This window comes from Ciconia boyciana, chromosome 3 (genome assembly GCF_034638445.1).
Source record: "Ciconia boyciana chromosome 3, ASM3463844v1, whole genome shotgun sequence".
NCBI classification, from domain to species: domain Eukaryota; kingdom Metazoa; phylum Chordata; class Aves; order Ciconiiformes; family Ciconiidae; genus Ciconia; species Ciconia boyciana.
The window spans coordinates 95480864-95505490 of NC_132936.1; the positions used below are offsets into that span (position 1 = coordinate 95480864).

At 37.3% G+C, this 24627-nt stretch overlaps 1 protein-coding gene across 6 annotated transcripts in view; it reads right to left on the minus strand.

Moving 5' to 3' along the window:
• Positions 1–250: 250 nt before the first annotated feature.
• Positions 251–24627, minus strand: part of KIF6 (kinesin family member 6) — a 173831-nt gene continuing 149454 nt past the window's right edge. For 2 of the 6 annotated variants that reach the window (XR_012041872.1, XR_012041874.1), the window contains 7 exons: positions 17716–17797; positions 16583–16718; positions 14874–14962; positions 7168–7257; positions 5088–5194; positions 1844–1942; positions 251–433 (listed from right to left, as the gene is read on the minus strand). Coding sequence is in view for 2 of the 6 variants with exons in the window: in XM_072858204.1 (XP_072714305.1) it covers positions 1926–1942; positions 5088–5194; positions 7168–7257; positions 14874–14962; positions 16583–16718; positions 17716–17797 (521 nt within the window). In the remaining 4 variants the exon portion in view is untranslated. Of the gene's footprint in view, positions 434–564; positions 1943–5087; positions 5195–7167; positions 7258–14873; positions 14963–16582; positions 16719–17715; positions 17798–24627 lie in introns of those variants that run through there. The other 4 variants (XR_012041875.1, XR_012041873.1, XM_072858204.1 and 1 more) reach the window with 4 other exon arrangements.

A 24627-nucleotide genomic window follows, 5' to 3' on the forward strand; every position in this document is an offset into this window, starting at 1 on the left:
GTATTACTTTGCTGATAGTGACTGAATTTCACACCAATTTTACAACATTGTAAAAAAAGGCTAGAGAATTTTGAAACAGGAGAGCAAGCAATCTTTTCTCTCTGTGAGTTAGATGTGTGGCAAACTGAGAACAAAACACTGAATATGTAATCATCAAGTAGTAGCAGTGTCACATAGATCATACCAGGATAGCGCTGATATCCTTCTCTCAACCAGTTACTGGAAGCTATTGGAAATGCTTCAATGTCAAAAGAAATGAGCTGTTGTACCTGTAATTCTCTTTTTGACACCTTTAAATAAATTCACCAGAATGGGGATGTTACTGAAAACCAAAAAAGACAGCTGCTTCACCCAGCAATGCTTTGGAACCTCTGGTTCTTCTCCAGCTAGCTGGGTTGGATGAAGGTGGGATGGTGGCCTCTCCTCAACAAAGCTGTATAAACATTATTTCAGTGTATATTTAATACAGGGCTTATATATAACAGAGTAAGAAGAATAAAAATAAAGACAGACAAAGATTCTGGCAGACTAAGGGCATTTTAATATAATCTCCAACAAAGCAGACATACAAAAGGGGGAAGACCTGTGGATTTTTCCACCTCTGACCAAATCCTTGAACTCTCTCTTCCCAAAGCAACAGTAGATCTGACTTTTATCTCACCTTGTACATCCTAAATTCTGCATAAAGTTTACCAATTTAACAGAAAATTAAAATGCAGAAAAAGGTATAACTTTAATATTTCTTAATTGATTGCATCTTAGTTGTTAATTTGATAAACATATATCTTCCTTAGGTTTGAACATACCAATTCACCATGTACTTCTGAATAGTTATGAATTTGCCACAGAATTAAGTATCAACAACTTAAGGAAATATGTGTCCTTGAGAATGATATGTGACTTCTGCCAATACATTGCTGTATTTTTATGTGAACAACCCAAACCCTTCCAAATGCATGACTATAAGCTTCTCACTAGCATGAAAAATGATGGCTTCAGTCTAGAATTATGTATATCTCAGAGAAATAGACTGTATTTTGTATTGCATTTTTAAATTTGTTTTAGTCTTATGTGTAAAATAAGTTGTTGCATTGTACGCAATAAAGTAGTACTGAGTCAATAGTGAACTTACATTGTATATAAGATATAACTACATTTAAATATCCACATCTCATTTGTGTTTTACAAGTATTTGCCCTGTTTTACTTTAAGCCTATTAAGTGTCATTGTTTCTTCTGAAACATGTATATTCTGGGAGAGTGTATATTTTGCACAACATTTAATGTAATCAAATGAAAAAAACAATTGGGAAATTTTGAACTCTAGAATTGCTTTCTAATAAAAATTTATTTTCATATTACATAGCAACCTCAGTATTCTAATCATCTGATATGAAAACTACTATTCCTTGGGGAAAAAAACAAAAATCAGCAAAAGGTCTCAAATGAAATTTTATAGAATTTTGTAAGCCAGATAACTACTATTTTTGGATAGACATCTCTGGATGCCAACTAGATGTAATTACTAAAGCCTTATGCAAATAGATGCAAACAAAACTGCCATCAGTAGTAATAAGTGTTCCACAGATTAAAGATGTAGAAGAGCACTAATACATTAGATAATTTTAACATTTAGAAAACATACAATGAATTCTCAATAAACAAACATATTTGGCAAACTCCTGATCGGTTGTTTTAGTTTTGCTTAATCTTAATGCAAGCTGAAGATATTGAGTGCAAATATTCAACTATCATTCCCCGGAGAAAGGGATTTTCTTGTCAAAGACAAATCATTTCTATACCTTTACCAATTAAACCTGTACATCTAAAGTACTTATTCGTACCTGTTTCTTAAGAGAAGATGAAGGGAAAGAATAAAGGTCTTTAACTGTTTCTAAAAGGAAATAGTAGACTGCAACAAGAATGTCATTTGTTTCCCAAGCCTGAAAGGAGATAAAGAATACATTAGACTATATTTCAGGTTGTGTTGTCAGTTTTAAAACAAACTTCAGAAACACAAAACAAAAGAAAGGAAAAAAAAATCTTTTAATGTAACACTTTTAAGACAAAAAATCATTCATCTACCCTTCTGCATTTTCATATCTCTGTCTCAAGACTGAACAAGGCAACAAAAGCATGTTTGCAGAGTAGCCCTTTGTAAAAAGCTTTCCAATGTAGTTATTACAATGCTTTAACAATTCCAGCAGGCCCCTGTGAATGCACCTGCTTTAATTCCGCTCTGTTTAGAAAGCAAATGGTAACGACCTACAAACCCTGAGGTAATCTTCACTGAGACCTCTCATTCCCTCCCCTGCATTACTGTCACTAAGGATGTTGAGCATTCCCATGCTTTCTGTTTATGAAACTTATTTGCCACTCCATTGGCTTCTGCATACATTTATCTTTTTTTTTTTTCCTCAGCTAATGTAAAGTGAGGCCCTCAGTTTGCTTCTAAGATACTGATATAGCAGTTTGAAAGGGTCAGGATCAATAAAGGAAAGAGCAGTAAGTATGTTGACATTTTTTAGGCCTAGCAGACTTTGGTTTGGCTGAACCTATGCTTTCTCATGTTGTTGCCTGCAGGGCACTCTGTGTGTAATAATCATGCAGGGAGTGAATACATTTGTGTGCAAATGCAGAAATGCTTATTGAACATCTCAGTTGAAGAGAGTTTGGGAAGGAGACATCAGAGCGCTAGACTGGGACTCAGCACACTTAGCTTCTATATGAAGCTGTCTGACTTGGCTTAGTGGCTCTGGGCAAATAATTTCTCTCTGGTTTATTTTGTATATGTTTGAAATTTATTGAGGAAAAGTTCTGTGTGAGAGTACTAACACATAACTTTTTCCCCCGAAGTATTCAGTCAGAATACATTCCTTCTTCTTCTTCTTCTACTCTTCCTCTCTACTTTACCTCTGATAGTTTTTCTTTATAAACAAAATCAAGCCCCATCCCCACCCCCAAAAAGAAAACCCTCCTGTTCTCCTTTGCTTTGGATGCAACTGTTATCAGAAACTCCATATAGCCAACGATGCACAAACACTACAGCAGTTACTGTGCCTCTTGTCTCCTTTTAGTCTAGAAACAAGTCAGGTAAGAGTGAAGTGATGTGCTCACAGGAAAAGGGAACACATAACGCTATCACAGATATGGGAAGAGTGGAGTCTCTCAGCCCATTTTCTTCTCCCAGTTAGAAAGGCTACCACTGCACCTTATAAATGTCCTCAGGTTTCACTATGGTGCTGAAGCACAAAGTACTTCCTTAGTAGTACTCATCTGTAGATTTTACCCTCCTTCATCTTGCTAAATTAGAATTTACAAACTTTTTCTGATCAATGGTTCCTGCTATCAGTGGCTCCATCCCTCAAATCTAGGAGGTTTTCCCTTTCCTCACAAGCAGTCAAGGAAGAAAACCCATCTTTTATCTGCCAGGCTGACTCCAAATCTTTCTTAGAACTTGCTGCTGAGCTGTCTCTTCTTTGACACATCAGGTCCCTACACGTTTGTAATATGCCAGTCATACTTATGAAGCCTCTTTACTTTTTGTTCCCCTGCCTATGCCTAGTGATTGGTTGAGTCATCCAGCCCTGCACTGCCAGGATAACCAAATGCTACTCCATTCTTCTTCAGCTACTTAGGACAACGTGTAGCTCATCTTGTCTAACCAAACTTCAGAACAATTTAAAAAGTGTTGACTGTCCTTTGTTCTGCAAGAACACCTTTTATAACTTGGGGTCTAATAGTTGTCAATGGTGATAATGCCTACTCCCTTCTGAAATGGATGGATGACGCTAGGTAACAGCCTGTGGCTGAAAAACAAGCAGGATGGAAAAGGCATTTGAGAGAGACATTCCTGATATGGTATGATTTAGGAGATGATCACAGGACAAGATGTGCTCTTGTTAGTTAGATTACCGTACTTCATAGAATTAGTCAGATTTGGACCTTCTACAGGCCTGAAATGTTTGTTGTAAGACACTTATCTTTAGCCTTCTTCTGTTGAGCTGCCTATAAATTCAACTTAATTTCATTTGCAGAAGAAACCTGACAACAGCTTTTCTAAATAAAGACAGAAAGGATCCCAAAGCCTAAGTGTGTTAAGCATTTGCTTTGGATGAGTGTGGGGAGGTGGTTTTTTCAGCCACTGTGTGTTTACCTGACAGTTTTCTGATAAGCAGTGTGATACCAAAACCCCACTTTGTGACAGTGCTAACACCATCTGCCAGGTGCTGATAGCTTGCTGAATAATGCTGTCATCAGCACTCAAGTGCTGATGGAAAGTTATTGCTTCAGTAACCACTACCGCTTTCATCTTCCACCTAACTGGTTGCTGCCACTAAAAACTATTATTCAAAAAAAAAAAAGAAAATCATGGGTCATTTTTCTTTATCATGATGAATTACTTTTAGGCTACCTTGCAGTGCCACCATTGTGTATTTATTGCTTTCTGCTTCCTACCAATTTTACTTATCTACACTGTAGAGTGAACTTTATTGCCTACCTATGATGGCTCTCAGTACCTGATTTGGTGATAAATACCCATAGAAAATTTCACTAGACCTTGATACGGTGAAATACCTGTTAAGGGCATACTCTGCTAGACACAGTGGGCCAGTCTGCCTCATGAGGTGGAGTACAATGTAACCATTTGCATAATCTTTATTTGGTGTCAATTGTTACAGCTAAAGTTGTACCAGCCGAAAACCAGGCCAGATGGTTTAAAGAAAATGTATACAGAAAATTTTGGAAGTATTTTAATCATCAAGAAACCACATTCAAATGCATTTACTTAAGTGTATAGAAATACACTGTGCAGGCTGCACAGACATGCATGCCCTAGAAAGTTCACTGATGGTGGCTGAGAAAAACAGACAGACTTCACAGTTTTACACTGCAGCATTGAGCTACTAAAATAAATACATGTGAAGAACCTCAAGTGTTTAGAACGGCTGAGAACATAATGTAATATAACTTAAGCCAGAATCAGTTCTCACTTGCGTCAGTATAAATGTGGACTAAAGCTATTTTGGCTTTGAAATGCTGTACTGGAGATTTTGGTTTGGCTTCCTATTTTTTGGCAGGATTTACCTTTCTTTTGCAGGATGTTCTGTCTTGCTTTAATGAAAGCTAGGATGTCAGCATCAGCCTGGCTGTCTCCAGTCAGAGGAACAGATGTACTTGAACTTGGTGGGGTCCTGAAATAAGAAAGTATACTTGTGGACCCAGCTCAGTAAGAAGGTTATTTTTCTGTTCCATTATCTCCTCTCTTATTTCAGCATGGATGGATTACTTTGTTCTCCAGATACATTGTTAGAGACGGCACAGTTCAGAGGAAAATCAAGCTCAGGACTTCTTAATGCTCTTATGTAGATCCTTAAGATTAGCCAATATCTTTTTAGTTTGGTAGGGCTATGTGCTTATCAGCTATAAAACCTCTTACAAAGGGTTAAAAATATTTTACTGCTGAGTCAAAGACTTACTGCCAAGTGGAAAAGCCTAATATAGTGAGTTTACCAAAGAAATGATGGATGTGACTATGCCATGTGTTCGTTTGCTTCAGGAAAAAAATGCTGCTATTTATTTGAACAGATCAATAGTATTTTTGCCTACTGTAAGGGAATTAAATTTTCATACATACATAGAAGTAAACAATCACATGACATCCATGACATCTGCTGACAGACTCAACTCCTTTGTGCTGCTGAGTCTCCAGTCCCAGCTGAGATCTTGTGTCTATGCAGTTAAATCATTGACTTAGCTCTGCTTTTGATAGACCCTGCGGTGGTATAACATGATGTAGTACAATGAAGCTATTCTAATCAGCTAAGAAAGCTAAGAATTTGGCCCTGTGTCTTTAGCCTTGTTTAAAGATTAAGCACGAATAGTGAAATGAGAAACACAGTGATAAATATTACAATATGGAAGGACAAGTGGAACTGAAGGGAGAACCACCTTTTTTTTTACATATCCGACCTTTGTAATGATAGTTATTTCCACTGTTCCTTACTGACTATTGCAGTAGAATGTAATTTTCTGACATAAACAGAAGTCTGATATCCTTGTCTTTGTGCTACTAATTAAGTCCTTGGTTGCTGAATTAGTGAACCAAAATGGAAAAAAATATAGAAATGACTATGAACTTAATAAAATATCTCTTTTTATGTAATTTACAAGGTGATCTGAGAACACCAGTAAAGGCCTATTCTCTTATTGATTTTCATTTGATTAGCAACAATAGAAAAAATAAAAAACACACAATATATTTGAGACGGTCCTGTCTAAATTCCATTTTAGCTTCTCTTTTTCTTCTGTTTTTCTTAAACACAAATGCAATTTAAAACATGAGGTTTTGGGGGATGAAATTTTCCATGATTTTTTGCTGTTCTAGAAATGGATTGTTTTGGAAAATGAAAGAAAAAAACCCTTGTGATTTGTTCTTACTAATGCAGTAGGAAAAATAGTAACTTAACCATGTTTTCCTAAGGACCTTAATAGCCAGAACTGTTGAGCACAATAAGAATGTAACTTCTGGAAGTATACTGACTTGGCATGATGTTTTGGTGGGAGAAAAAAACATGGAAATGAGCACATTAGAAAACATAGAGAAGCTGTCAAAAAAAAAAAGTAGTTTCTGTTAACCTGCTAAGCTAGTTTTCACAAAGCAGTACCTCTTTTGAGAAAACATGACATGTAACCTTTGCAGAGCCTGAAACACCCGGGCTGCTGGTGTCATTTTATTTTAATACAATAATTTGTAGGAGGGAGATTCAAAATATTTTAAAGACAAAATAATGAGAATGAAAAAATCTCTGCGTAGTTCCTGCATTCTGCAATACTTATGTACTCCGATGTCTCTTCCTTTCAAATGTTTTTATTTACTGTTTCAGGGTCCCTTTCTCTTGCTGAGAAGACACAGTCATGAGGATTCATAAGCTCAAGGGGAAAAAAGCCTCAGGCCAAACAAGGAACCACCTCTTTAATGCTGATAATGCAGCTACTATGGGACAGCTTTGGTGTTGTTTTGGAAGTTGGAGAGAAATCTGCAATTTCAGTTTTATTTCTGTTTTTCAAGGAGGCTGTTGTTAAAAAGACTGATAGAGGGCTATCTAGGCATTATGTTACTTACTGGTTTGCTTTTTCCTCTGAATGGCCCAGGTACACTTCTTACCTTGTTTTTAAAGTAGGGTTACTAGAAGTGATTGAATTGTTTTTCCCAGCTGGATCTTCATTAGGGCTGACTCTTTTGGTCTCTGAAAAGCTGGAACGGGAGCAGAAATGAAGGAAAGAATATAGTCCTTGTGCAGGGAATATTAATACATGCTAAGTAACTACAAAGAAGTTGTTTTTAAAGACTTTTTTTATCTAGATAAAGCACTTGTTGTTTACTGGAAGAGGATTTTCAGTTGAATCCATGTGATGATTAGGTTTATGTAGAGAATGTGGCTACAAAAGAATGACAAATAAGCTCATAAAGATTATACTTTCAGTATTTGCCTTCTAAGCAGGGCTTGTAAAGCACTTTGATGTATCTGATGTACAGTTTTTAATGGTATATTTAGTTCCCAAACTGACTATTAGCCAAGTGAGGCCTTAGCTCATTTTCCATTCTTTCTTTAGTCAGGCAAAATTATTACTGAAATCAGTGGGAGACTGGATAAAAACTCAGTGAGGACTTTGGGTTGTGGCTTGTTGATGATAGCCAAATATATTGCAAACAGCTGTTGTACATTCCTGTCCCTGCAGATATCGTTATCAAGGAACCTCTCCACTAGGAAGGCAGATTTCTGCCACGGGATGTCTAGGGACTCCCTCTTTCGCCGGGGGTTGCGTATACTGCCGGATCTGGTGCCAATCTTAGAGTGGAAACACTGAATTACTCAGTTTTAGGATTTTTCCAGTAGATGGCAGGATTGGCAAGTTCTTGCTTTTCTAACTCTGCAGTAGTTTGTTCATTGTTGGCTGACGAATTGATATTTCTGGCAGAGAACTTGAAAAAGGAAAGAAATCTATTACTAAAATTTTACTGTATTACACTGTGCCAGGTTCAGTTTTGCAGAAGATATTGTGCCCAAGAGTATAAGTCATTTTCAAATGAACAGCTCCAGGTTTACTGAATGTTTCTCTTTAACTCCTCAAGTCCCATACCATTTGCACCTGCCTAAAAGGATTAAAATAACTTCAAGACTCAGCCTAATTCAGCTAAAGCAATATCATATTTAATGTAATAATATTCCATACTTTATTACGCCTACATATTACAAGAGCTAGAAAGGATGTGTGATGTTATTACCTATATGGCTTAACAATATCTGGGAACTTCACATCATAGTTCTGCTTTAGGATTTCCTGAACATTTTTTCAATTGATTTGGCAGTTCTTAAAAACTAAGTGATTTAGAGTCTTAAATTCAGTTTTCTAAAAGGACTCTGTGTCTGTGCCCTGAGATACCTAGGCACCCAAGTCATATAACCATGGTTTAATAAATTACTACACATCAACTGAACCGTAGCAACTGTCCATGAATCTGTTCTTAACATGCAACAAATGTAAGGTAATGTGACTTAATGTGATCCTTTTTCATTGCTTTCTTTTAATTGAAATAAGCTTCTTTGCTTTTTATTTGCCATGATCAGAATGTATAATTTTATAAATATTGTGAGTCAGCTGAAGTAATTTATTTTTAAGCTGCAGTAGTTTATATGTTTGAACTAATTTTTTCCATTGAATTTAAATGAAAATTATTCTCCAAAATTCTTAAATCCCCATTTTAAAGGGGACTTAGATCCAGATCCATTAAAAAAACCTAGACACTACAGGTGTGGCAGGGTGTGATCTCTAGGGATCTCACTTTCAAGTGGATTCCTGGACCCAGGACAATATGCCAAAACTTGCCTTACAGTGCTCTGGAAGAACTGGGCACCTGAGGAAGGTGATATTAAAAAAAACCCTTAGACTGAGTGAAGCGATGCCCAGAATCAGGAAATTAACATTACTGTGCTCAGAGATGGACCTTAAACTCCTGTCCTCTGCCTGTGGGGTGGCAGCCAGACATTTTTGTCTGTGGGATGCAAACTCTTCTACTGCAAGTTAAGGAAATCTATAAGGAAGCTTTTAACTATTTTTTGTAATTACTCAAAGTGCAGCTTCCATATAAGAGGTTAACAATTAGAGTACTAATCTAACAAATGAGTCCCTTAGCTTGGCAGAACTCAAATCCATGTTTTATGTATCCCAGAGATTTCTCTAATCCCTAGGCTAGAGGGATGGCCTTATGGGGATAATTTGCATCCTTCATACTGAAGCTCTGGTAATGTTTCTATGGCATTGCAAGGTACGCTGAATCATAAGGGGATGAAAGAGTGTAATTTTGCTGTGCAGTGGTTTGTATGCTCAGATGCAACTTGTTCCTAGCCTGCTCTCAGAAGCCAGGACTCTCCTCCTTCATCTGAGTGTTAGATGCTGTTCCAGTGATGAGAAAAGATGAGAAATTTTGCTCGTAGTGCTCTAAATTTAATGGAAAGTCATTATGACAGCATGGGGTAGAGGTAATGATCCCTCTCTCTGTGTGTTAAGCCTGAAGGACTGGACATCTCAGGATGCTCAACAAAGCCCGACAAAACCATAGCTGACCTGATTTAGTGTGATGATAGTCTTTCTTCAAGCAAGAGGTTGGTCTAGAGATCTCTAGAAGTGTCTCCCAACCAACATTTCTGTAATGTGTAAATAGGCACTCCTGGATCACACTTTTGGATTTGGATGGACCTACAAGGCATAGAAGTCCTGTCTCTTTGGCTCCTAAGCTCTTACATTATTCAGGTTCTTTTGACAATGTATAATTCCCATTTTCATTCTGAATCTATCTGATTTTTCCTTGAGTTGAATCTAAGAAGTCTCAAAGCACTGTTTCCTGACAGCTTCAGTAAAATTCCTGCTTTTTCTGGAGATTAGAGATAGTCTGTCCACTTCATATGTCTCAGTTCTTTTTTTAACCTAGTACCTGAAGTTTCACCCAGTGAGTAACTTGCTTTTTTGGAGGCAGTCATCTGTTGGGAGTATATGTCTCAGTCAGGCATGGGGCAGCAGCTAGAGAGATGTACACAGTGTTGCAGCAGTTTCTCCCTTGCTGCAGGAACCCAAGGGCCAGAGACAACTGTCCCATGGACTGACCAGCTCCATTAAGCACATAGGGTAGAGGAGCTGGAGAGATCATGGGTGTCATGGTACAGATGCTTGATTTGCCAGCTGCAAAAAAGTGGAAAATCCGGTAGATTAAAATGGAAAATGTAAAATTTGAAGGTGTGCAACCTCTGCAATGTTAAAAAAACTCAGCTGCAGTTGCCCAGTCATCTGAGCCTTGGATGTGAGGGGAATAGATGCTCTGTGTAAAGGCAGGCAAGATTCAAAATCTGCTTAAAATCTGAGCATTTTAGTATTTAGTTACAAAATCAAATTTGGCCTAACTTGCAAATTCATAGATAAATTGTTCAAGTTAAATTGTTACCAACAGAATGTGAAAACCTTTGAAATGTCATTAATCAATGATGTTATTCCCAGATAATATTTTATCATCATGTAACACCGTGGAAAATTGGCAGGAATGAAAAATGATTATGACAGAAAATGCTGCAAAATACATAAACCTTTCCCTTGTTTCACATAGCATTAATATAGGGAGTAAATTTTGCAATCCAGGACAATAAATGTTAAATAATCTGATGCTCAGAGTCATCAGAGAACATGAAGGGTTATCTGAAAATACCTCCAAGGGCATCTAAAGTGACAGGAAAATTTTGGAGAAGAAGCTGGAGAGCCAAGGAATCTGAGATTGAGCATACTGTTGGGCTTGCTGGACTAGAACAAATGAGATTCAGTAAAAGGGAATGAGTGAGGTTAAGAAAGATCTGACTGAATTAAAAAGGAATGCATTCCTACTGAGAGAAGGAAAAAAATCCAAAATTTTTTAGAAGATTTGAATAACTATCCAACATTTGCTTGATTCAAAGGGAATACAAGAACAGTTCAACACTAGTGAAATTAAATATTCAGTGAGAGAAGTAACTTGAACAGACAAGGATCTGATAAATTTCTTAAATGAAAGCCAGTGTGGGAAAAGACTATATGAGGATGAACAAAACACTGTGCTTGAATTCTGAAGTGGAGCAGACATGGAGTGCTGAGCCTGATATGCATTTTAAGACTTTTTGCAGACTTGACAGGAACCCATTAAGAGACATAAATGTACATACAGTACGAGTTGCAGTTAGCACCACAGCTTTATGGTAGAGACAATATGGACAAGTAGGGTATTCTCCTTCAAGTTTGAGGGATTTTATTAGGTATTCCTTTTGAATAAAATAACTTCTTGATGATTATTTTAAGTTCCTCTTCCTTTCTTTTTGTACTGTGACTCTGGGATTGCTGACTAGGCCCTTTTCTGTCTGAAATACAGAGATGGGTCATTCTTTCTCCAGTTTGCACAGTTGTTCTTCATTTTAAGTCATATGTTTAGATCAGATGAGATTTAATATTTCTGCAACCTTCATATGAAAGACATATGCAAAGATAAATATAGTCTGGAAACCTTCTGAATCTACTCAACAGGTTAATGAGGATGAGTCTGTAAGCCTCCACAATATACAAACTACTGGTTTCAGCTATTTTAAGTATATCAGATTTGGTAATGTGATTAACCTGTTCAGGAAATTACCTTTCTTATGCAGAATGTTTTTTCCCATGCCAAACCCACTGATAACCCTTATGTCACCCTTTTCCCCACTTCAGCTCTGTGGTCACTGAAATCAATGTTTTGCTTCTTACGCTAGTGGGAGTAGGATCAAGCCAATGGCTTTCAAACCTTGCTGACTAAGGCAGAAATGCTCACTATTTAATCCTTTTATTAACACAGACTCATTTTGATACTTAACAATTCAGCCATTTTTTTTCAGTTGAAAAAGAGACATATTTGGCCATGAATCAAGTGCCTTTTATATGTGTGTATCCTTCTTAAGCCTCAAAAGGATTACCAGCTTCCCTTCTCTGTTATTTTAGTTATAAATTGATTTAATATAAAATACAATTTGAGGCTATCATATTCCCTTCTCAAGGCTTAATTTTCTCTGGTAACATGACTAAGGTGTGTCAAACAATAACAATCCACATGAATTGTGCACTAGAAGGCGATAAAAAGATTTTGTTCAAACACATATATAAATCTCAGGAAAGATTATGGAATATACCTGTATCCTTTATATGCTGAGATAGATAATTTATTACTCCTAATTCTGAAGACTGTATTTATATCCATTCACACTCAGGAGTTTGTCTGGATGGTTTTACTGCATACTTACTCTGTCAACAGCAGTCTTAGATTTCTGACGCGCAGCCCACTAAATTTTAGATCTTATATCTATTGAACACACCTGTGAACTGAATTCCATCTTGGAAATAGGTTTTATTTATACCACATTATATCAAATATAATTTTTGTCGGTTTCTGTTTTTGTGACCAGTTATTCTGCTGGGTGAAGATAGCAATATCATTTCAGAGAAAGAGATTGTTGATTTCTAGGTGAGTTAGAAACAAAGAGCCATTTGTGTCTCAGGACTATGTAACTGGGAGGAGCAATCGTAGCCTGGGCTCATCCCACACAATCATGGGAACGGGTAAGTAAAGTTCCTGTGTCAATTGGGGTCAAGGAAGTCCTTGGGAAATAAATATTCTACTCTTTTATACTCTTAAAGCCTGTGAAATTGGAAACTTTTACTCTAAAATGTTATTGCCTCAAGTATGGGGAAAAGTAAATTTTCATGCACAGTGGGATGTTAAGCCTCCAGCTCTCACTTCACAAAAAGCAGAAATAGTGTTTCTACTTCCATATACATCACACTGGAAATGTTGCTGTGTAAAATATGTTTAAACAGCCTAACATAAAATAAGATCAACTTTCTGGAACTATAAGGAGGAAAGAGTAGTTAACTTCAAAAGATCATTGCAAGAATATTGGTAAAGATGGGAAAACAAAACTATATTCATCTTGACTCCCTCTACAATTTAAGTTCAAGATGATGAATGTTCTGGGTCTCTGATAGGTATGCAAGGATCAATCAGTCACTCTCAGTCAACATGTCCATTACTTAGACACAGAAACTGTTCATTATAAAGAACATGGGATTTTTCACAAGAGACCATGTGGGGCAGTACAGGACTCTGAAGTAAGCTTGGCAGCTGAAAGCAACCAGGCACCTTCCCCCGTTCTGTTCAAAATGCTAGACACACTTTTCTGAGACCTGTCCTCTGGTAATAAACACAAACGGTAAATGCATTTGAAAGAAAAGTTTAAAAGAAAATTATAAAGAAACCAGGTATGCAGTTTTGTTTCTGAGCTAGGGTGGGGGAAGGAGAAATCACCACTCCTGGAGGCCAGTCTCCCATTGCACTGGAAAGTGCCTGGGCATTATCATATGTTCTTTTTAATTCTTGCTTAGGCTGCAAAAGATATCACTCTCCTAAGCAGTACATCAGCACACCAACTGGAAATTGTTATTCCCAAGAACAACGGGGCAGAGGGGTTGTGCAAGAGGCCCTTAGTTCAATTCAGTACAAAGTTAAAGAAAGTGACAGTCATGGATTGCTTGAGCTAATTTTGCTGACTTTGTGCTAAGCTAGGCTAAAAATGCTCTCACGTTCTGTTCAATCAGATTTTCTGTGGGACAAGTAACCTTCGTCCTAAAACCAGAAATGAACAGCTCAAATTAGGCTTAAAACCTGACAGCCATTTTCAAAGCAAATAGTGCCTAAGTCTTGAGAGAACACAGAATAAGAATGGAAGCAAAGACTTCGGGAAGACTAGAGTCGGTTTTCATCAGTTTGAGACATCTGAAAATGCCTTCTTAGACAGCTTTAGAGGATTATGTTTCATTCTCTGTACTGATTATGGAGCATTTGCTATAGAGACACAAAAGTTTACAATAAAAATTAGAATATATTTTACAGTTTTAAGAAAATCCAGTATTCATTATTTAATGGTATGTAGGATATATGATGTTTGCTGCAAAGCAGGAAACATCATTTATGCAGAGTATTGTTGTAAAATTGTAGGTAAAGCCACTCATCAGAGAAAGATTAACTGTATAATGAGAAGAAGGGAGAGAGAGGGGGAGAAAAAGAGAACAAGAGAGAGGTGGGGAGGGAGAGAGGAAGAGGGAAGGAGAGAGAACACCTCCATTTATTGTCAATGAATATGGAAACCTGCACATTCAGGTATGTGTTTTCCTGCACTCTACTTTGCTTGAAGGCTATGAAAGATCTAGTACTGCAAATTTAAATTAGAGGTTTTGAAATCAGAAGTCACTGGTGATGAAACAACAAAGATGATTACATTTTTCTACTGCAGAAGATGCACCAGTGTTTTACAATATCAAATGCAATATCATTGTGGAATAATATGCTGCATAAATGTAGCACCAGGACATCTTTCAACAGCAAATCTATCTAGGCTATATATTAAATAATTTTTAAATCTTTTTTTGGTTTGCAGCCCCCGGAATATGTTCCAAAGGAGATATAGTCTCCTCATATAGCAAAACTGACTGATAACAGGCTTGCTTTTCTTAGCTATCTGTCATGGGGACCCTAGCGATGGGTTTCCAGGGTCCCAAGACCAACAAGTCAAAATAACTGAGTTACAATAAGCTACCTTCAATATGATTACAAAATAACTGAATGGTAAAAATTAGTTTTCTACACAGTCATTTCTCTTGTAACCGGAAATGTGTTTGAGTGTGATATTTGCAAAAGCATTCCAGTAAACTGCACTTCTACTAAAACTGCATTTTCTTACAAGTAATTAAGGAAGAGAAAAATGACCAATTTACCTGTTAGTTGATAGATGTTGTGAGGATTTGATAAACTGGGGATAAACAGTTGCGGTATTTGGTGAGCTAACCATCTCTGGCTTTTCCTGCTGGGTTTAGATTGAAAAACAAAATTATGTAGGATAGGATTTTTTTAGAGTGCTTAATATTGGCCTACAGGTCTCAGCAATAACAAGGTGGGCCGTGACTCATTCAGAAAACACAGTCTGAATCACACAGTATTTTCTTCACTTGGACAAACACTTCTGAACAAAGGGAAAAGTGTTTAGGATTGGTTCAAGTATTTTTAAGCTCAAGTTACAGGTTTTTAATATGTAACAGCATGTGTTCACCGATTTGAGTTTCTTAGGGAGCTCAGATGTATAGATAGGTCAAGATCCAAGAAATCAATCCCAATTATTTTTTCCAGTTTTCTAATCTTCTACTGATGAATCATGAGAGGCTGAATCCCTGACCTCTCCTGTTAAGGGATAGAGAAAAATGTGCACCAGTGGATTCAGGAATATTACTTGCAGTGCTTTGAAAAGCTTAAATATTTAGACAGGAAGGTGACTAAAACATTATCCTCTTTGCCACTATTATGGTTAGGGATTTTAACCTGAAAAGTATTTTGCAATGATAACTAGAAGTTAAGCTAGTTAGGTGGCACTTTATGGATAAATAAGTTCCTCATATTAAGTTCCATATTTACTTTAGGCTGTTTTCTTAAAAATAGAGTTTAAACTTATAAGAAGTAAACAAAATACTGGCTAAACACTTCTTTGTTTATAACAACTTTTCCCCAAGGAGTAAATCTTCTCTTCCAGTCAATAATAAATGATATGGGATGGACTGTACGCAGCACTCTTTTTCATTGGGCTGATGTGCATTTCATGGCAGTGCTTCGCTGTGGGGTGCCATGTTACTACTTGGAAGACATTAAAAAAGTGTCAGAAGGGAAGCATAAGAAAGCTATGTTGTTGTTTCAGTTGATCCCTCTCCGGACCCTCTTGTATTGTCTCCTGTGTTTGTGAAACTGTGCAGCTTTCAGACTGTGTTATGAACTTCTAATATACTGTTTAAAATGACATCTCTTTAGTTCGTTTTCACACAAGTCATTAAATTAGAGTACTCTGTTTCTGCTGGGTTCTTAAACAGGCAATGATGGCAGTGGTGGGCCTCAGCTAGAGAGTGAGGGGACACACGCTCTGTGCTGAGAGCTGCTGACCCTCTGGGAGCTTAGGAAAGCTGAAAGGTTACTGGAGTCTTTGCAAACAAAGGAAGCTAAAAACCAATTATGTTTGCTGGGATTTGTCCATATTACAGCAATGACTGCCATCTTCTAATACACACGTTATAAACCTGATGAAATCATAGTTTTGCTAGCAGTAACAAAGATTATTTTTTCCAATCTCCTCTATTTGTTTTATGTTCCTTCAGAGTTTTTGGCATTTTGGGACCATTCTTGGCTTTCAATCAAGTTGTTTGGGGGCATGTCAAAACAGAAAATAGAGCAGAAAGCAAGGGTTTGACTTCATTTGTGTTACCTTCATACAAGCATAATTCACATTAGCTTTGTCTGATTTACATTGGCATAATCACAGGTCAATCAGGCCCCAAATCCCATCCTTCGTACTCCTTTCTATCTAGTCAATTAACTACTTCTTTAAGAAATGATTGAAAATGTTACATTTACATGAAAATGAAAAATATACAAAGTGATTTCATACCTGTAGATTTATTGCCTCTTCAGACCACCAGACTTCAAAATCTTTTTGCAGCTTCATCTTGACTTTTTCCATAAGAAGCTGCAGGTGCTCAATCTCTACCTTCAGCCCTTTCAAGCGATTGAACATTGTTTCATAACTAATATGAGAAGAAGAGAGTGTATTACAGATCTTCCAACACATATCTGACCAAAGCTTTATCCTACCTAGAACGGTTACAGATTTAAACTGCAAAAGAATATATAATAATCAGAGATGCAGGGGACACAAACAGAGTGGTGGTAGGAAGAGACATCTCATATTTTATAAGAGCTTCACTGGACAGTAAGTACAAGTTATCCCACAAAGCTTTTATTTCACTAAAGAAATTAGTGAAATTCAAGTGGGATCAATACTGATTAACAATTAAAACACAGGTTCAATCAAATATGTAAATTATTTCTTTTGATTTCTCAGTGTGTTACCATTAATAAACAACTGGTCACCAGAGCCTGGATTCAGATAGGAGCTGAGACTGATTCCCCTTTCAGATGGAAGCTTCACTAATGAGGCCTCTTGGCTAACATATAGTTGAAGATTTACCTGTAGTATGAAATAGCCAGAAGTTTCCTCACAGATTGCACATAACATAAATTCTAGCAAATTACTTAGAACGGATATCCGTGCATTTATTTTCTTTTATCCTCCTGGCTACAGTGACAGTAGAGCAAGGACTGGTTAACCAATGTGTATTCTGCTTATTATTTACACTTAGTCAATCCTGTATAGCTTAAAGGTTTTCCTTAGGTCAAGGAAGGCAGGACATTTCTGAATCAACCAAAAATGTTCACAGTACATTTGGATTCAAACAACAAGTTTCTAACACTAACTCTCAGGGAGGACATTAAGCTATTTTTATTTATTTTTAGCCATTAGCCCAAGCATAAATTTTCCCCACTCATGTACTGTGGCATCTTACAGACAAACCAACAGCATATACACAAATTTAAAAACTATCAGTGAACCACAAAGCTGACATTTTTAAAATGTCGGAGAAAACCCTGAGGGTAGCTGTGTGTGCAGAATTGTAATTGGAATATACTATCAGTATAATTTATCTTCTGAAGGATGGCAGAAGTTTGAGGCAGAAGTAATACCTTTTTTTTTCTTCTTCAATTTGCGTTCGAAGTTTCTCTTCTACTGGATCAAGCATATTTAGCTCTTCAGGACTGGAAACAGCTATAGGAAAAATGATCAGATGTAAGCAATGACCATATGATATCAAAAGAAGCAACTTTTAATTAGAATAAAAACTATTTTTTAAGAGGCAGATAATGAAATGGGGGTCATTAACCATTTCTATCTTCTGGAAATGTTTCTTCAAATTCCTTATTTAGGCATTACTTAGTATAAGAGACACTCGATAACTAGTGATTTGAATTAATTTGCCCTTTTTTTTTTCTTCAGTAAAGACTGGAATATTCATTTTAGATATGAATAAAAGTGAGTTTGCCAGTCCATTTTAAAAGTTCATCTTTGGCATAAAACCCTACCAAATGCATTCAACCTGACAGTTTTGGCTACAAAGACGAGACCAGAACAACAAAGTTGTTGTGAAAAGAAGATACAACAGTAGCTGTGCTGGTGCCTGGGAAGAATGTAACAGAAAGAAGAATAAAACACAAATCCTGAAGGAGAAATTAACCTTGGTAAGCAATACATTCAGACAATTAGTATAAATAAGGAAAATGTCCTGACACTATGTGAGAAATTTTTCGAGGTAAAGGAGAACTGAGGAAATACCTTAAGAGCAGCCCAAGTTAACCTAAGAAAGCAGCTTAGGATTTCCCTATCCTATAACAGAGCTAGTTAGCATGCAACACACAATATGCTTATTCTGAGAGATGGCAAAACAGTCTTTCCATCATGGATTATATGTTCAGCAGTGAAAGGAAATGTAAAGTTACCTACTAGTATTACAACAGTTTCTATTTCTAGGATGAATGAGAATAGCTTAAGGTTCCCAAGAAAACGTTTAACCTTTTTAACTGAAGAAAAATGAAAGAAACAAAAGATTTGCTGTACAATACATGCAAGTTTCCATCCTGAGTATTATTTCTGCCAAGAAAATAAATTCTACGTCAACCTGTCATGAGGGCTGAGGAGTGCACCCACTCTTCAAGAAGAGGAATTCTGTCTGGAACAGGAGGGCAGTAATGACCCCTGTCTGCCTGTCAGTGTGCCAGCTGAAACCATTAATCTTTTGTTGTAGCACTCTGTACAGATGAAGCTGAAAAGCATTTTATTTCATTTAGAGTACTTGGGTCAAGCATGTAAACACAGACGGCCAAGGTGGACAAAGCCCATGCACAATTCTCATTTCATACATTGAAAGGCTTTGCTGGATGTGCAGATGTGTGGTGGAGAGGGTACCCTCAAAAGATTAAAATATAAACTGCTTGGAATGTTAAAGCGAACGCGCAAGCCAGAAGGTGCAAACATCACGGCAGAGGGGATGCTACAACAGTGGCACTACATAACAAGTTATACCCGAACACCGTGGATAATAAGGCGGCCATCATAATCATGCCAGAACCTTTAAGGAAAGGAGTAAACCTTTCAATGATTACAGGGGATCAGGAATTTCTGATTTGTCAGAGTTCATCCTCAGCAGAAGGCATAACGTGGAAAAGTGCAGAGTTACACAGGGAGCTTGTGGGGAGACACTCACTGCAGAGCTCCTGAGGCTTCACACTTGTTTTGACCTTCATGAATACACAGCATCCAGGCTTGAGAGAAACGTGCTTTTGTGGAACAAACTGAAAAAATTTAGGGAGTTACTGCCTCCCAAGTGAGCCATGCTCACAGACCACGTGAGCATCCTTAATATGTTTCCATGCAAAGCCAGCCAGACTTATCTTGAGCTGTCTTCACCAGTGGTTAAAGGAGACTCTCCTGAGCACACTGAAGTGCATTTGACCTATTTGCACAATCTGTTATGGTGTCTGAGTTCAGGAGGCAGCAGCTCTAGCACCTTGTAATGAAGGGAAATAATACAGAGTGGAAGACAGTAACATCTTAAAAAGTTAATGCTGTTTCTGGAGTGACGACTTCCCTACATAAAAACATCACCAAATGCTGCTAGTTGTTACAGAGTAATGCAAGGCCATAATATTGCAGCTTTCCTTCCCTGATTTATTTGGACATCTAGTACTTGGAAAAATATTTTTGCACTAGCTCTGAAAGGGCAGCCAAACTTAGGCAGAATTTTGTCACTTATATATAAAAACACCAAGAAAAATGTTTTTCTGCTGCTGATTACACACTGTAGAAGGGATTACTTGGTTGCAAGTTACCTTCAGAAATAATAATAAAGCCTTTTATATGAGACGAGTATCTCTATCACACAAAGGTCCCAGCATCCTCAACCCTGAATACAGCTACGCCCATTATCTCCAGCAAGATGCTGGTGATGAAAGCAAGAAACACAGCTGTGGGCAAGGTGAGCAGCACAAAGTTTTGTATATTTACAGAATGGAAAGAGATGAATACACTGCAAGCTGATGGGGCCTCAGCAGCAAAAATAGCACTGGATATTTCATCAAGTAAATCGCTAGAACTTAGACATCCATCACTGTGTTCCAGTCACAAAAGCAGAATAGATCCGATCACAGTGTCAGGTGAAGTCCAGTGGTAAGTCAAATCCAGGACATACCTACTGGGGCACTGCTTTGTAAGTTCTCTGGTGTCTTTTCCCATGCTGTTGCAGTCTCCATTTCAGCTTTTTGTCATGCCTGCTCATTGCAACAACATGCTTGTGAACTGAATAGCATTCTGCTCTAAAGACTAGACCTTTTTGAATCTGCCTACTGCAATATATACAGATGGACACATGGCGCTCTCATGATGTTCCAAGCAAAAGAGATCTATGATCTGGTGGAGTGTATTTCAACCCTTTTGCCTGCTGCTGCTTCTGCCTTCTCTTCATTCCCTGCTAATTCTTTTCTCCCCTCTCCCCTCTACCTTTCGGGAATCCCTGCAGTGGCCTCTTTCTGCGCCTGGGCTCCTGCTGCTGCTGCCTCACACCCCTCTCCTCCCACCAGCCCAGGCAATTTCAGCTACAGCTGAAGCTAGGAAGCTAAGGCAGAGGTTACTGGCTCATTGTATCTCATGTCTAATGTTAGCATTCTTCAGTACACAGGCTCAGTTATTTTAAAATAACATGAGAGGGACAACTGAGTGAATAGACAGTAAAACATAGAAAGCATAATATTTACTCACAAAGTTAAGACAGATACCTAAGAAGAAATAATTCATTTTTGCTACAGGTTTTTATTCCTCTAAAGAGTTTCTTTTTATTGTATATACCTGCCTGCCCATGCAGAAACAGAAAATGTTTATTAAAACAGCAAATCATTTTATCTATGTATTAACTGCATATATATGAAGTACATGTAAATTACAAAACCCTGAAAATTCATGAGAACAACTTTTGCCCATATACATTAAAAAATTTGCAATACATTAAAAAGTGCAGAGGTGTTACTGCTGAAATACTAACTAACAGATATCATTTCTGCAGCTGCACAGAAGAACGCAGTGGTATCTGCTTTGTTCACTCTTGTTGACTTTTAATTCACTGAATTAATGAATTTTAATTCATTGATTGACAGTTTGTCATATGAAACTTGATTGTACAGTCTAGCTCTATGCTTTTAGTGCATCAACTGAGATGAGCCATTCAGCTGATGTGCAATATCACATGCACTTTTAGTGCCCCAGTGACTTCTCCTGGGAAACAAATGCAGTTGGTGCAATTTGATCCTGGATAATGCAGACCCAGGTTTCAGGGGTGCAGAGGAGGTATGACGTGCATGTTTAGGAAAACATTGCCTCCGTATATACTAGGGGTTTCTGTTGGCATACCTCCATCCAATTCTGTACAACAGAGTTATTTTAGCAGAAGTCAGCAATGTACTCATAAGGAGTATTAGTTCCTTTACATTAGCATAACTGCACATACGGCTGAGTAGCAAGACTTATGAATCCTATGTTGTAAAGTCTTTTATTAAGAGTACTGAGTCACACGATGTAAAGAAGAGATTTTGCCAGTGCTACATCAGGTAGTGAAATAGCTAGCAACTTTTATATTTATCTTCAGGCTAACTGTTTTTGTTTCATCTTCAGATACAACCCATTTGGTGAAGTGAGGCACAGGATACAATTGATACCAGCTGCCTGCTTAGAGAGAAAGGTGAGCTCTGCATGACTTGACACTCAGTTCATATCATAAATGTTTGTGGGGTTTGGTTTTTGTTTGGTTTTTTTTTCATAAAGGAGATTGTAAGAGGCATTTTAAGATATAATGATTTTATTCTAATGAAAGGGACAATTTTGGAGCACAGGAAGTTGTAAAATTTACAACACATTCCACATCACCAAATCACACAGTACCAAAAAGAAATGATAGCACCTGCTAACTGGATCACTATTTCAAAGCAATATGGCAAGCATGGATGAAAAACATTATTTCTAGCATGAGATACCAAGTGTTATCACCATAGTTTACTGCAAGCTGGCAACAACTTGAAATACTCTGGCAGATTCTTGTCTACAGGCAGAAAATTTTGCAAGAAACTCTCTGTGACCCTGAACTTTATGCTCTCTGGGGTGCTCATATATTTCTTGACCTGAGTGTATCCTAGAAGTCAAACTCCTAGGGATTTATTGTCTTGTGCCTCAAATAACATTGTGCCCTGCCTTCCAGCTGTACTTTTGCAGTCAAAGTTTTTCATTTTTTCACTGGATAGTCTTGTGTTTATCTGCTTAAATTTATAGTCACTTGACATAACCAAATTTAGAATTGATTTCAGTATCCAGTTAATATTTTTACTGCTTTATTTATCAGCTTTGCAACTGTTGGCAAACTCAGGCTTTAGTGCTTTCAAACTGGAGCATATGCTGTCATTTGGGCTTTTTAAAAAGAACTACCCGTCCATTGTCATTCAGGATCAGCTTACAAGTAATTCTCCCCTTCTTCTTTCTTATTCCTCCCCTGGGCCATGTCTACCTGTGTTTGTCACTGGGCACCACATGTGTACCTTATACAAAAGCAAAGATGGGTATGCACAATGAAACTCAGGAGAAGATAAAAATACCCTAATGTCTGGAAGAGTTTATATTGTGGGTTTTAGAGTAATTTACCCCTTATCCTAACGTAATAGATTTTAAAAAATTTCAGCCAGTTGGTCATGAGCATACATTGAAACAAACTGTCCTATTTTCAGCACTTTACAAGTTTGTGCATGTGTGTGGGATTAAGGGCATGTGTATTTTGCTGATTTTTATTTTTATCACTGAATTTATTAAAAGGGTCTATCGGTATGCTGCTTTTCTTTGTATCATTCTATTGTTTATTGTTTTACTGACTTAATAGTTGTTCAAACTAACTGACTTCCAATGCACACCTGGAAAGTGGAGCTATTTTTTCCAGTTTCTGTGAGCTGTTTTGGCTAAATACAGACCCACACTTCAATTCTCTCAAGTTTCTTCTTTGAAACTAGTCATCTATATATTTGGTCCTGAAAATACACGGCATATGAAACAGAAGGCATTGCCTTCACATCAGCTGCACTCAAGCCATGAAAGTTTCTGAAACCATTGTGGCTAAAAGTTCTCTGTTGGTTTCCAAATATACAAGTACAATATACTGAAAAAAAAAAAGAAAAGCAGCTTCAAGTTTAATATGTTCCATACACACCAGTTGATCTAGTGGGACAGCAGCTAGGTCTTAGTCAGGAAACCCCTACTAACTCAGATCCTTGCCTACACTTAATAAAGGCATTTTACCATTTGATTACATGAGATTATTGTTGCATCATTTATCTTGTTCATAATATTAGATAAAACCATACCTGATATTTGAATGATCTTTCTGTGCCTCCCAAGAAGGGGTGTGGTTTGTCATCCATAAGTTTTGAAGCTTTGTTAGCGTTCATTTGTACAACATCCAAGAGCTTTCATGGAAAAAAAAAGTTTCTTTGCTAGGTTTTGTCATGATCTTCTTGAAAGAAAAGGATGGAAAATACTTCTGAAGTTGGTTGCTTACCATGAAGCTCAGACATTAGGAATACACTGCCACCGATGTGCAGACCATATTTGCAATAAGACAGCACTGTAACTTTTGTAAAGCAATGCCCGGTCAAGATAAGAACTTGACTGAGAATAATATAGCACAACTTTACTGAGAATAAGAAATATCTAAGGGTGCTAAAGGGGCAGTCACATTGAGTGTCACAGAGCACAGAAGAGATACTGAAGCTTAGTGCATCCATATTTCTTGCTGGGGATTCTCAGATAAGCGGATATACAGTTCTCAGTTCTGAGAAGTGCCAGCCTTACTGTGCATAAGCAATATACATAGGCATGCACAGTAAATCCTGTGCTTGCAGGTCACGTTTATGAATGCAATGCACACAGCAACTGTGGGATCAATTCAATAGGTCTAATGTTTTCTAAAAATAATGGGTTTTTTACCTGCACTCTGCATGGAACTCTGGCTGTGGTTGTTAGTACAAACACTTGTGACAAAGCACAGAAGCATTTCTTTTGGACTGTGCACTGAATTTATAGCAGTGTCATTTAAAAGAACAATAAGGAAAAATAAGCATACATCTTTTAACTGCTTCTGTTTCAGCTGTGTATAGGTATAGATGGGTCATGCAACTGATGTGTTACTTCAAGTTAGACAATAAAAGAGGTTTTGACCTTGATTCAAGAGGTGAATACTAACCAAACAAATGTATGTGGTAGTATCAGCCTGAACAATTTTGATCTTTCTGCTACAAGGTATTAGTAAAAGACCTTCATCTGCAAGAGAGTAGTAGTGGAGACGGAAAACAGAAAGGAAAAAATACACCATTGTTGGTGAAATTAATATATTATGAACATGGGGTTGCACCATACAGTGTTTAGTTTAACCCTTGCCCCAAATAAGACAAAAAGTCTTGGGCCTGAAGCACCTATCACAAATCTGATTTTTTTCTGTACAAATAGAAGAGAATATGTGC